Source organism: Canis lupus, chromosome 23 (assembly GCF_011100685.1).
Source record: "Canis lupus familiaris isolate Mischka breed German Shepherd chromosome 23, alternate assembly UU_Cfam_GSD_1.0, whole genome shotgun sequence".
Classification (NCBI taxonomy): Eukaryota; Metazoa; Chordata; class Mammalia; order Carnivora; family Canidae; genus Canis; species Canis lupus.
The window spans coordinates 51,513,588-51,526,165 of NC_049244.1; the positions used below are offsets into that span (position 1 = coordinate 51,513,588).

Here is a 12,578-nt window from a genome sequence, read left to right on the forward strand (position 1 = left end):
GCCCTGGGCCAAAGGCAGGCGCCAAACCGCTGCGCCACCCAGGGATCCCGTCATCTAATTTTAAATTTAAAAGATGTTTTGGAGCAAATCCGCACTCTTGAAGTAGGAGCTAGTTCCCAGAAAACAGTTCTAGTTGACATTGGTAGGAACAGACTATAGAGTTGTCGTAAGCTTTGGCTTCCTAGGAGTCATAAGCAAGAAATCTGATCTCGGCTAAGTCAGTTCATCTCTCTGGATTTTAGTTTTCTCAAATGAGAAATCAAGGAATTGAGGAAATAATGATGTCTAAGTCCCTTTGACCACATATGACACTCTGCCCTGTGGAACACAGAAACACACATAAATTATCAGAGTTCCCCAAATATCCGTGGTGAGGGCCATTCCTGGGAAGATCAAAGAATCTGGAAAAACAATGATTCCTGCCCTTAAAGCGTACCCCATTCTCTTACTCGTGCATGAAGAAAGGACGGTCAAGGTCCTTCACCCTACAGATGGGGAGGTCACTCTCCGCCACACTAGTGTTCTCCTGTAAATGCTTTTTGGGGCGAAGAGAAGACCATCCCAAAGCTGCTCCTGAACATCAGCAGCAAATGTAGAGCCACAGTGATGATGTGTTCGCCTAAGGACGGGTCTGGACAACCACGGGTCACCTCTGGTTTGTGAGATTTGGAGCATAGGGCCGGGACTAGTTATCAAACCACATTTTATAACTGACTAGTTGAGTGTCCTTAGGCAAGGTACTTAACTCCTCTGGGTCTTCTCAGTAAAACAAGGGGATTGGTCTCACTGCCTTTAGCCATAAGATGTCATGATTCTAGGAATCTTTGAGGATGCTCGTGATAGCAGTCGAGCTTCATCCCGCTTGTGAGACCCGCAAAATCAGCCTGATGGATCTCTAGGAAGAGTGTACACAGTTATGAGGCCGAGGGCCAGTCTCGGGCCCTTGGAGATTACACCGTGGCCAGACGTAAATCCTTCTTTAGCCATTATGTCCATGACTGGAATGCTTAACTGGAAGAAGAAACGCCGGACCCGACCATAAACAGAGAGTCAGGCATGCTTTCAATTTCCACATCTCAGCAGGAATTAGATCAGCTCAAGAGATCCTAGACGATGCAGGCCAAAATGCATGCAAACGCCTACGCCGACGGAGCTAAACCTGGGGGCGTTTTTAGTTTTTCTATGGGAATTACACATGGAGGGTAAAGAAGCAGCAGAGAGCAGAAAACCAAGCAATTGCTGGGTTACAGAAGCAGGAATTTCATCTGCTACAGCAGTAACCCTGGGTAAGTGTTCCAGGGGACTTCCGACCGTCTCCTAAGACCTATTTTCCCTCTTTTCCAAAGGAACAGAATTTAGGTTCACATGGTGGGTGTGTCCACTCGGGTGAAGTCTCTGTTTCCCAGCATCAGTGACAGCGAGGTGCGGCCAGGGGCCGACGCCCCGGCTGATGCTGGAATACACTGAATGGGATTCTCTCTCCCTCCTTCCTTCTGCCTGATTGGAATAGGGCAATGACGGCAGGAGTTCTGGCAACCTCGGCGGCGGGCGGTCCTGCCACCACACGGAAGGCGCCTGGGCTCCCGGGTGCGGAGCTGCCTCGCCAGGCCTGGGCTGCCTCTTCCTGCGCTGCTTTAACAGGGAGAAAACGGCACTTCTGTCACTGTAAATCCACCAGTGAGGGCCCCTGGGGGGCTCAGCCGTTGGGCATCTGCCTCCGGCTCAGGCCATGACCCCGGGGTCCCGGGATCGAGTCCCGCGTCGGGCTCCCTGCATGGAGCCTGCTTCTCCCTCTGCCTGGGTCTCTGCCTCTCTCTGTGTGTCTCTCATGAGTAAACAAAATATTTTTTAAAAAATCCACTAGTGTTTGATCACCTAATATGATCCAGGAGAACAATTTTTTTAAAAAATTGAAAAAACACTTTATCTCCTCAAAGCATTCAGAGACTACACTTAGAAAATACATTTTACAGGGATCCCTGGGTGGCGCAGCGGTTTGGCGCCTGCCTTTGGCCCAGGGCGCGATCCTGGAGACCCAGGATCGAATCCCACGTCGGGCTCCTGGTGCATGGAGCCTGCTTCTCCCTCTGCCTCTCTCTCTCTCTCTCTCTCTCTGTGACTATCATAAATAAATAAAAATTAAAAAAAAAGAAAATACATTTTACAAATTCTCAGTTGTTGGCTATCTGGCTTTTTTTTTTTTCTTAATATCATTTAATGAGTTCCGTAATGCATAATATTTGCAAAAGGAAGAGGTAAGAAATGTATAAAACGGAGATAAAATTTCTATAAAGAAGTATCAGTATGCTGGCTTAGTCTGGCACATTGGCAAAGAGTTTCATTTGCCAGAATGGTTGTTAAGGGCATCCCTATATCACAGCATTATTAAATAATTTTGTAAGATGACTCAAGTCACTACGAGGAAAAAATGCATTATATATATAAAATATAAAATATAAAATATTATGTGCATGTGCTCGTGTGACCAACTGTTCTGGTTTGCCTGGGATTGTCCCAGCTTCCACACCGAGAGTCCTATGTCCCAGAAAACTCCAGTTCTAGGCAAATGGTGACAGTCCGTCACTTTGTTACTCTAGTACCTACATATGTATGGGCGTCAGGACAATATTTTTGCAGAGGGATATATGAATATATGAACAAAATACAGTTGATACATTTTCCTTGTCCAATATAATCTAAAATTTAGTGAAATGTTAATTCCTTTAAAAATCTATTCAGAACCTTTTACTACAAAGGGTCTATTGCAGAATTTTAGAGTTTGGTATTTACAATTACTTAGTTAACTTCACTTTAACAATTACATTTGCAAAGAGAAGAAATTATCACTGATATTTTACTTTTTTGTTAAATTTTGTATCAGGAAGCTCTTCCTTCAGAAGCTTACTAAGGCCAAATGTTTCCAGAACTGTCTTTTAGCCACTTAACAAATAGCACTCAAAAAGTTAAAAATCTTGGGCAGAGTGATTATAAACATTCACGTCTATATTTGTGGATTCAATGAACTGGAAAACTGAGATTATTGATGCTTGCATTCAGTTTTATAGATCTGGACCGTGGAAGAAAGCGTGCTGGGCTCGGGCTGGGAAGTTCACCATTCGAATCCTAGAGCACCATCGCCGACCATCTAGAAGCCCGGCCTGCCAGCTAATCTTTCTGAGTCTCACATTAGCCAAGAAATTAGCGATAACAGGACTTGCCTCCCTAACAGAAGGGTTATTATGAAAATGACATAAAAACTGATGGCGAAAAAAAAAAAAAACTGATGGCGTATCTAATAGTACTTTGTAAACCATAACATGACATTTGAAATGAAAGTTGTCCTTAAAAAAGTTTTTCCAAGTCGTTCCCAGTGGGTTAAATTTAAAAAAGAAGCAAAGGTGCAAAAAATACAAACAAATAAGGGAATATAAAAATTCCCTTATATTGCGGATCATTCTCAGAGGCCAGCCCGCGTGTTCCTCGCTGGGAAGGCCTTATTTTACTTCACAGCAACATCTGCTGGTGGAGTCAAGAAGGTGCAAACCCTGGCCTGCAATTGATCCCAGCCCTGGTTAACAATTCAGAAGAGGCCCTTTTCTGTCTCAAGACGTGTCTCTATTTCTTGATCCACACTTGGTTGGCGTCGTAGAGCATCATTTTTAATATTTCCCTATGTGCATTATTATTCAGTTTGAATATTCTTAATAAGATTGCTTAGCAGCCTGTTTCCTGGAAATTGGATTAATACATTCTTTCTCAACAACCTATAATATGGTGAACTTAAAAACTTTGTTCTTTAAGAATAATTGTATTATGAATTTTTAATGGCTAAGTATCTCCCCAAGGATTATAAACTCCACAGATGAATCCGGTTCTGCCTTTAATATTTTAATATGGCCCCGGTACATGGCAGATGCCCAATTAGGGATGACAACGACAATGATGTTGATTATGATAATGATAAGAAGAATCGCTGTAACCCTGGATGAACTACGTGCCCGGCATTGTGCAAAGTATAACTTCTTTATCTACTTAGGCCTCACCTCAGCCTATGTGGCCCATATCACTACTACCATAATAAATGAGAGGTTGATTTTTTATCTCTATTTTCAGAGACAGCTCACCAATCAGTGGCTTGAAATGTTGTCTCACATAGAGAAAGAAATGAGGTGAATTTATCATAATTAACTAGACAGTCTCTTCTAGAGTATTGCCAGTAAGTCAGAAAGGAATTTGGACTCTTGCTGAGACAATATTACATTTTCTTTCCAAAGACTTTCTACTTAAGTTTCCAATCATTTGAGGTCATCTTGTGGTCTGTGCCAGAGGACCGGGTAACGGGCACGCTGACGGAGAGGCGTATTTCCTTATTACGTCCACTGATTCAGAAATGCAGAGGAAGAGACATCATTGCTTTTAGTGTTGAAGGTAGTGATGCGCGCATCACAGAGATCCAAAGCAAAATTTGGAAAGGGTTTCCCTAGATGCCCTCAAGTAACCCCTTCCACTTGGAGATATCCTCATTTGCAGGTTCTCCAATAACATTGTCAGCCTCCTGGGTAAAAGATGTGCTAAATGATGCTGTACTCAGCACTGCTGTCATATGCCAATACCAGGCAGGCTCTCCTAAGCATCTACATGGCAAAGAACAAGTTTGGAGAATTATTCAGGAATACTGAAAAATGACTCCCACCCTGAAAAGGTGATGTCACAAAATACTAAATTACTTCTGATATTATTTAAGCTGAAATAAATTTGTTACCTAAGTGACATCCTTGTCTTATTTTTATTTTATTTTTATTTACTTTATTTTTTTTGAAGGATTTTATTAATTTATTCCCGACGTGGGACTCGATCCTGGGTCTCCAGGATCACACCCTGGCCTGAAGGTGGCGCTAAACCACTGAGCCACCCGGGCTGCCCTTATTTTTAATTCAAGGGGAAGAACTTCGTATTTTCCCATTAAGGGTGATTTTAGTTGTAGGTTTTTGTAGATACATTTTATTAAATTAAGGATGTTCCTTTCTATTACTAGTTTGTAGGGATTTTTTTTTTTTTGCCATAGACAGACTTTGAATTTTACAAAAGAAGAAGATATACATATGTATGTAGGTGTATATATAGTAGTCTCTTAATTATAGATAATAATTTTATATACATATGTATATATACATATACGATATTCCCTTAAACAGTTTAAGGAAGTTCTGCAAAATTCTTAGCTCTCAAAAAACTTCCTTTTCATACATGGGTCCTGAATTTTTGCTCTTACTGATCGCATGACTTTTTAGTCTTTTACTGTGGGGAATTACATTTTGAATATTAAGACATTCTTATATTCCTGGGACAAACTCAACCGAATCGTTGTGAATTTTATACAATGAGGATAACAATAGTTCTTTCCTCATAAGATATTGGGAGGATTACATGAGTTAAAAGACCAGAAAATGGTACACAGGAAGCATTCAGCAAATATTAACTATTATTTTCCTTAAGCATTGCTGGAGTCATTTTTATTTGTGATTTGTGCATCTATGTTCATAATTAAAATGGGCTGGCATTTTCCTTCCTTATGTTGTCCTTTTCTTGTTTTGATATCACATATATACTAGCCTCATAGAATTAGCTAGATAATGTTTTTCAATTATCTGAAAAAGTTCAGTCAAGCCTGTAATTATTACTTGCATATTTGTTCTGATTGATCTATAAAAGTAAATGGGACAGGATTTTTTTTCTTTTGGGGGTGAGGGGGGTGGTTGATGTAAAAGTACTGACATAATTGCCTTATTTGTTATAGGGATATTCAGGTTTTTCTGGCCGTTAGCTCTTAAGTTTGAACCAAAGCAATAACGTTCATGGTTTTAATCTTTTCTCCAAATGGAAAGGACTTTTCAATTTCTTTCTTACTAGGAGAATTCAGAGAATACAAAACAGACAAATGGAGTCCAAGCAATTTAAATAAAATCAATTTCTATTTACATTTCATGTAAAAGTCAACATTATTACTTACATATTATTATTAATAATGAAAAGAAGTAAAAATTGGCTTGGAACAATTGAAATATTTGCCTTCAGGGAAAAATATATAAGCTCATTTGACAGTCCCTCGTGATTGACTCACAAGCATAAAGGAGGCATTTGGTTTGGAATCGGGGACAGACATATGTATAACACAACCTAAAAATATGATCAATGGAGTAATATCAACCAAGTAGAAGGAGCAGTCACCACTGGTATACCACAAGCCTTGCCTGGCCCCATCTGGTCTACTTTTCCATTAGTGTTTTTTTGTTGTTGTTTTTTGTTTGTTTGTTTTTTAAGATTTTATCTATTTCTTCACGAGACACACACAAAGAGAAGCAGAGACACAGGCAGAGGGAGAAGCAGCCTCCCTGTGGGGAGCCCGACGTGGGACTCAATCCCAGGACCCCGGGGTCATGGCCTGAGCCAGAGGCAGACACTCAACCACTGAGCCCCCCAGGGGCCCTTCCATAGCATTTTAAAATGAAGGTAGAGTGGTTCTGTTCATAAAAATTTAGATGCCAAGAACCTGGGAAGAACTGTAGATACACTGAAATGGGAGAATCATTGTCTAATAAGGTCTTGTTATGCCAAAGCAACGGGTTGAATCTTTAAAAAAGAAAGTCTGAAAGGATAAAAGTAAATACATAAAGCTGTTTGTTGGTACCCAGTATTCACTTTAAGCATTGCTGGCAACAGCCCTGGATTTGGTCGGGGGCAGTGATCTGCACCCCGGCGGGGGGTTCTACTGCAGTTGACCCCCATTTCCTGCTTTGGTGGTGTTTCATTACCCAAGCCCGGTCAGTGGAAATCCTGTATTCCCTGTCAACAAGGATGGATTGGTTCAGAAATGGGCATGTGGCCCAGGTCAGGTCAAATAGAGACAATGAGACTGGATATGGAGTTTCTTTGCTGAATCGGTGTTCATGATGATGTGAGCTGGAAACTGCAGAGGGCCATAGCATGGCGCATGGAAATCCAATCCAAAAGGATGCAGAGCTAAGTAATGACTTCTGGGACTGCCACTGAGCCCTGAATCAAGCCACACGAGAAGTCTGATATACTTATGCCCTTTTCAGTCATGTGTTCTGGTAAGAAGTTCTTCTTCCTCCCCCTCTTCTTCTTCCTCTTCCTCCCCTCCTTTTCCTCCTCTCCTTTTCCTTTTCTTCCTCGTCTCCATCATCACCATCACCATCACTGTCATCATCAAGCTATTTACACCTGGGGTTTCTATTACTTAAAAAATACTACTAATTGGTAAAATGAGATAATAAAGGTGCTTTGTTAAAGGAATTTCTGGGAGGACTAAACGATACAATCCATATAAAGTGCTTAATACAGTATTTGGCATAACGAGAGCATGAGATAAATTTTAGCCATCGTAGTTATAATTGTTACTATAGTCATTATTGCTATTGAGTAGATGACCACTTGGTGGGGATTTAAGCATCGCCTGGGTAATTGAGCTGAATCATGTTAATGTCCCAACACAAGATTCCACAATTTTTGTGATTGTAGTCTCGTAAAAAAAAAAAAAAAAAAAAAAAAAAGATCGAATCAAGAAACTGCCATACTTGAGCATTTTCTGTAGAAGTAGAAAAATGGGAGAACGCAGATTAAGGTAATATAAGCTAAAGAGAAAGATCTAAACGAGAGAAAACGATAGGCAGAGAAAAATAAAATCCCAATGATGGCTCCCAAAGCTGGTTGGGAATCAGGGAAGGAAAGAAAGAGAAGATATAACAAAGATTTGTAGATCAGAAAACTTACCGAGAGACAGGGAGATCTCCTCTACTTGGCAGGTCTAAGTTTGATGGGCTCACGTGAATGGTTGTGGAGTTTAATAGACACATTAGTCTTAAAAATCTAAGCCCTGAAATATGTAGTCCCAACTTCTCATAAGTCAGATTATCATTTCTCTTATGGTAATTTTTATAATGCCAGATCAAATAAACTGAATCATTTGTTTGTTTCAAATGCTTGCCCTGAATTCAGAAAGTGCATTTTGTGTTTCAAAAGATTTGTCATTGAAAGTGCATTAAAAAACAAAAACAAAAACAAAAGCAAAAAAACCCCAAATACATGAGCTACGTTCTTGGCAGCTACAAAAAAACAATCATTTTTTTTTCTCCAATAAATCTGTTACTTGCAAGTCTGACTCGCATGATTTTAAAATGTATGGTGTGTATAAGTGTTTGTAATATCCTATCAAATCTGTCCCAAATACGTAGCCAAGGTGGTGAAAAAAGCATAACCGGTTTTCTGAGCTTTTAGAAAATTTAGTATCACGATTAAAAGTCAAATTAGCAGTTCGATCCCATAGCCAAAGAGAACGAGACATGAATGCTACTGACTCGTAATACCAATGACAGATCTTCAGAGGGCATTTCCAGGGCTGTGCCTGGGGTCGGACATTTGTGGGCACCTAGTAGACCGCTGAGGTGGCTGGTCAGATGGTGCAGAGGGGGAGCGTCTGGTACGATAAAAACAACCTTAGGCCTTGGAGGGCCACCGTCATCCTGAGAACCGGATGATTGGTTTCTCGCCAGCCTGACTCAGCTGGAGAGCTGAGCCCAGGAAAGAGAGAGAATGTTTTGGGCACAGCACAAGGATACATTTTACTGCAAACTTGGGAATGGTTTGGCCTCGGGAGCTAAGCAACCCCACTCTGAGGCCTGTCTACCAAAGTGGGATGCCAAGGAGCAAGACAGGCGTCCCCCCGACCCGATCCTGCCACAGGCTGCCACGCGGAAGTGGGGGGCTGAGGACTGGTGGCTCCCGAAGCTCTGGGGGTAGCGGCACAGAAGGACAGGTGCTCCCACCCCGGCCAAGGCAGTGCACAGTGAAATCCGCTCCTGGGACCTCCGGAGGAGCAGCCACAGGGTTTGCGGGGCCTGGGGTGGCGGGAGGCACAGCCCAACAGCCTGGGCTCAAGGCCCGGTCTGGATACCCCCGAAAGGGCGCATCTGTGGGGCCCCCTTGGGGACTCTACGAAACACTTGGTCTGGGAGAGCTTTACAGAGTTGATGTTCAACTCGAGCACGTGGGGTGTGTGGCAGTAAAACGTGGGCCGGATGCTCACGGGCCTCCTACATTTCTGCTAATGGCAACTGGGGACATTGGATGCATATCAAACAATACCGTATACTGTTCTCCGATCCCAAATTTAAAAAAAAGAAAAGGAAAAAAATGTAAAGACATGACTTCTGATAGATGTGAAACCAAAGGAAACAAAAACCCCAACAAACCGTAAGGCAGAGAGCAGCGGGACTGGACTAACTTGGTCTCTTCCAGTCGAATGTGGAGCAGGGAGCGGGGCGTCCGGCTGGACTTCTCGGCGGTGGGACCGGACACAGTCACGCGTCAGGCCGGTCACCGCTAACGTCCCTTGCTTGGGGACCCAGGGTGCGAGGGGCGCCCGGCTGCCCCGAGAGCAGGGGCGGCTCGGCGGCCGGGAGCCTCCTGCCCGGTGGGGGCGCCCCGGGGCCCGCGGCCCGCAGCCCCCCGCCCGCCCGCCGCCCGCGGCCTACCTCGCAGCGCGCTGTCCACGATGGCGTCCGTGTGCCGGGCCAGGAGGCCGGCCTGCGCCGTGGCGGCCAGGGCCAGGTAGCTGGACACGCTCCCGCACACGCCCGCGTCGCCGCTGCCCAGGAACTTCGCCGCCACGGGCACGGCCAGCGCCGCCACGGGGGCCCGGCCGTAGTTCTGAGGGAGCACAGGGGCACACGGGGCGCTCGCTGGGCCTCCCGCGCCCGCCCGCCCACCCCACCCCGGCTCCTCCGGGCGCGGCCGGCAGAGCAGGCCCCGAAGGCACAGCCAGCCCCCCGGGAGCCGGACGAGCCCCGGCCCGTCCTGGGGGTGTCCAGGAGGGCCCCCCGACACCCGGCGGCTGCACCGTGGGGCGCCCGCCTTGGGCCCGGGCATGACCCCGGGACGGGATCCAGGCCTGCATGGGCCCACATGGGGCCTGCGGCCCTGCCCCTCGCTGGGTCTCTCAGGAACAGATAAATACAATCTTAAAAGAAAAAAAAAAGACTTTCTGGAGGGACTGATGTCACAGCTGGGCCTGATGAACAGGGGCGCCTGGGTGCAGGCAGGAAGGAGCAGACCCCGGAGGCGCAGGTGCGGGCCGCCCGGGAGCATGGGGTGGGGGGCACAGCTGGGCTACGGAGCTGAGCACCAGACGGGGTCCCAAAGGGGCGTGACTAGCAAAGGGCTGGCCTTCCAGGCCCGGGAGGCTGCACTTGATCGCCAGGGTGACCAGGAGCCCCCGATGGTGACGAGAACGCCCCAGGTGTTCACTGGAGAGAACAACCCAAGGAATGTTGAATAAGGTGCTCTCTGGCCATATCGTAAAAACTAAAGTTGCAGCCAGTGAAATTCAGAAAAAAATAAGTGGATGGAAGGCTCAAAACTAAAGAAAATCTGGGTCCTAGAATAATTCTCTTTTTGGTTTACTTTGTGATTGGCCATCAGTATCCTCATATACATAAAATAGTGCCGTCAGCATCTAATTGCATAATTAGGGAATAATGGCTAAAAAAATGCAAAGTATTCTTAAAAATCGTTTGTCTTCACTACCATCAACTATTCTGTCAACCCATCCTTCGGCCTAATTACAAGGCAGAGCTTGCACACTGCACGCTGTTGGACTCCATATCACCATAGTAGAAATAACAGGTAGTTGTTTTTCTGAAACCATTGGTACGAAAAATGCTCTTATTGTTCGACCTGTCGATTGCTCCCTCTAGTACTTCCCACAATTCAATAACCATCTGAGAAACTGAACAACTAATGAAGAAAATGGAAATCTACTGCGATAGTTGTCATCAGGAACATAGGAAGGGAGGCACGGGTGGGGGGACGCGTTTGCTCCCGTCTCTCTTGCTCACGTTGCTGCTAGCCATGGCGGAGGATGGGCCTGAAGCTCCACGCCATCCATTTGCAGGACTAGTTGATTGGGCAAGTGAGTTATTACACACTTGCTAGCAGATTCCTACTTCTATGGCCAAGGTGCCATGATACTTCTTTCTAATGAGGGCATTTGCACCGTTGGCTTCAGGAGCGGTCATGTGACTACATTGACCCATCAGAGAATCACATTTCTTTGGTCCCAATGAAAGGTTCAAGAATGGGCAAGTTACCCAATTACAGCGAAGGAGTCACTGCAAGGCTCTGGGAAAGACATTCTGTCCTCTACTGAAGCCAAAATATTGAGACTAGAAGACCAAGAGTAGCTGCTGCCAGGGGGCGGCCTCAGGAGGAGAGAAACTGTCTGAGACTCAAGGCAACACGCATCTACGTAAGAGACAAGTTGAGAAAAAATAGGTTTGGGGGACATCATTTGTGCCCCGTGTTTTAGTCTGTGCTGAGGCCGATGCTAGCCCCCAATTTTTCGGAGTCAATGAACTCCTTTGTGCTTAAGCTTTGCCCCCTCAGTCCCTAGAAACAAAAGTAGACCGTTTCTGTAGTTCTAGCCGTTTTCCAGATCCCAGGGTCAATCTGACTCCTGAGCAGAGGAAGTAGGTACTCGAACCCCCACCTGGTACTGCGCAGCCACGTCAGCCACGCCGGAGTCCTGGCCCTCCCGCTTTGTGCCAGACCTCGTGCTTCTGCAGCCTTCCGCTCACGAGGCTGTGTCCTGATCCTTCCGAGAGCTCCTAACCCCGTCTGACTATTAGGACCATGGCTGGCGGCCAGACTTCTCTGATACGACGCTTTGACTTTATCTAGAGCACTTCCTCTCCCGGTGAACTTAATTGGGCCTGATTGGACTGGGCCATTACTGATGTGATGAGCTGTGAGGCCTCCCTGGGAGGCTGGCTGGGCCCTGCCTTTCAGCTTTAGAAGTCTGAGGGTGTGCTTAGTCAGGCCAGACAGAATTGTTTGCATCCACTGATGCTAACTCACACCAAGGGATTTCCAAAAGCCCGGTGCATAATCAGGCATGCTAGCTTACTCGTCTACAGCGAGGGTCTTTCCTAGGTCAGACTCTTTCACATTATCAGGATTGCAGGAACCAGATTACTAACCAGAATGGTCACTGACGGGCATAAAATCAGATAAGAGCAAAGAGAGATCCTGAGGGTTACGTCATCCGGGCCATGACTATAATAGCAATCCTACCCCATAACCAAATCCCCATCTCTAGTAACTGATGGGAACTTTCCTATCCATCAGACTTGGTCTCTACCAGCCCTCACCATCCCCCAACACACACACAGAACGGTGCTGGGTAATTGTGCTAATTGTGCCCTAATAATGACCCCCCACTGAGCATCCTCCCCTCTGCTGACGTTCTCTTCAGAGTATATATTTAGGATGCGGTGTTGTTTAGCAGGGCCGGTTGGCGTGTTCATTTTCTCTATCATAATCTTCTTCTATATCTGCTCCCTTGGGGTTATTATAGTCAAGTTACCTCAATTACCGCATATGGGCATTTCCCAAACCCCTCAGTGCCACCCATATAATTTTTTGGTTTGCCCTGCAGACAGCCAATCTGCCCATTACGTGTAGACTTTCGCTAGTTTAACTTTTAGACGACACATCTTTATCCC

The 12,578-nt window shown here is 45.4% G+C and overlaps 1 protein-coding gene across 3 annotated transcripts in view; it reads right to left on the reverse strand.

Annotated features, from left to right (window-relative positions):
• Nucleotides 1–12,578, reverse strand: part of VEPH1 (ventricular zone expressed PH domain containing 1) — a 222,558-nt gene that overhangs the window by 178,236 nt on the left and 31,744 nt on the right. For all 3 annotated transcript variants that reach the window (XM_038571298.1, XM_038571299.1, XM_038571300.1), the window contains exon 4: nucleotides 9,552–9,726. In XM_038571298.1, the coding sequence (XP_038427226.1) occupies nucleotides 9,552–9,726 (175 nt within the window). The remainder of the gene's footprint in view (nucleotides 1–9,551; nucleotides 9,727–12,578) is intronic.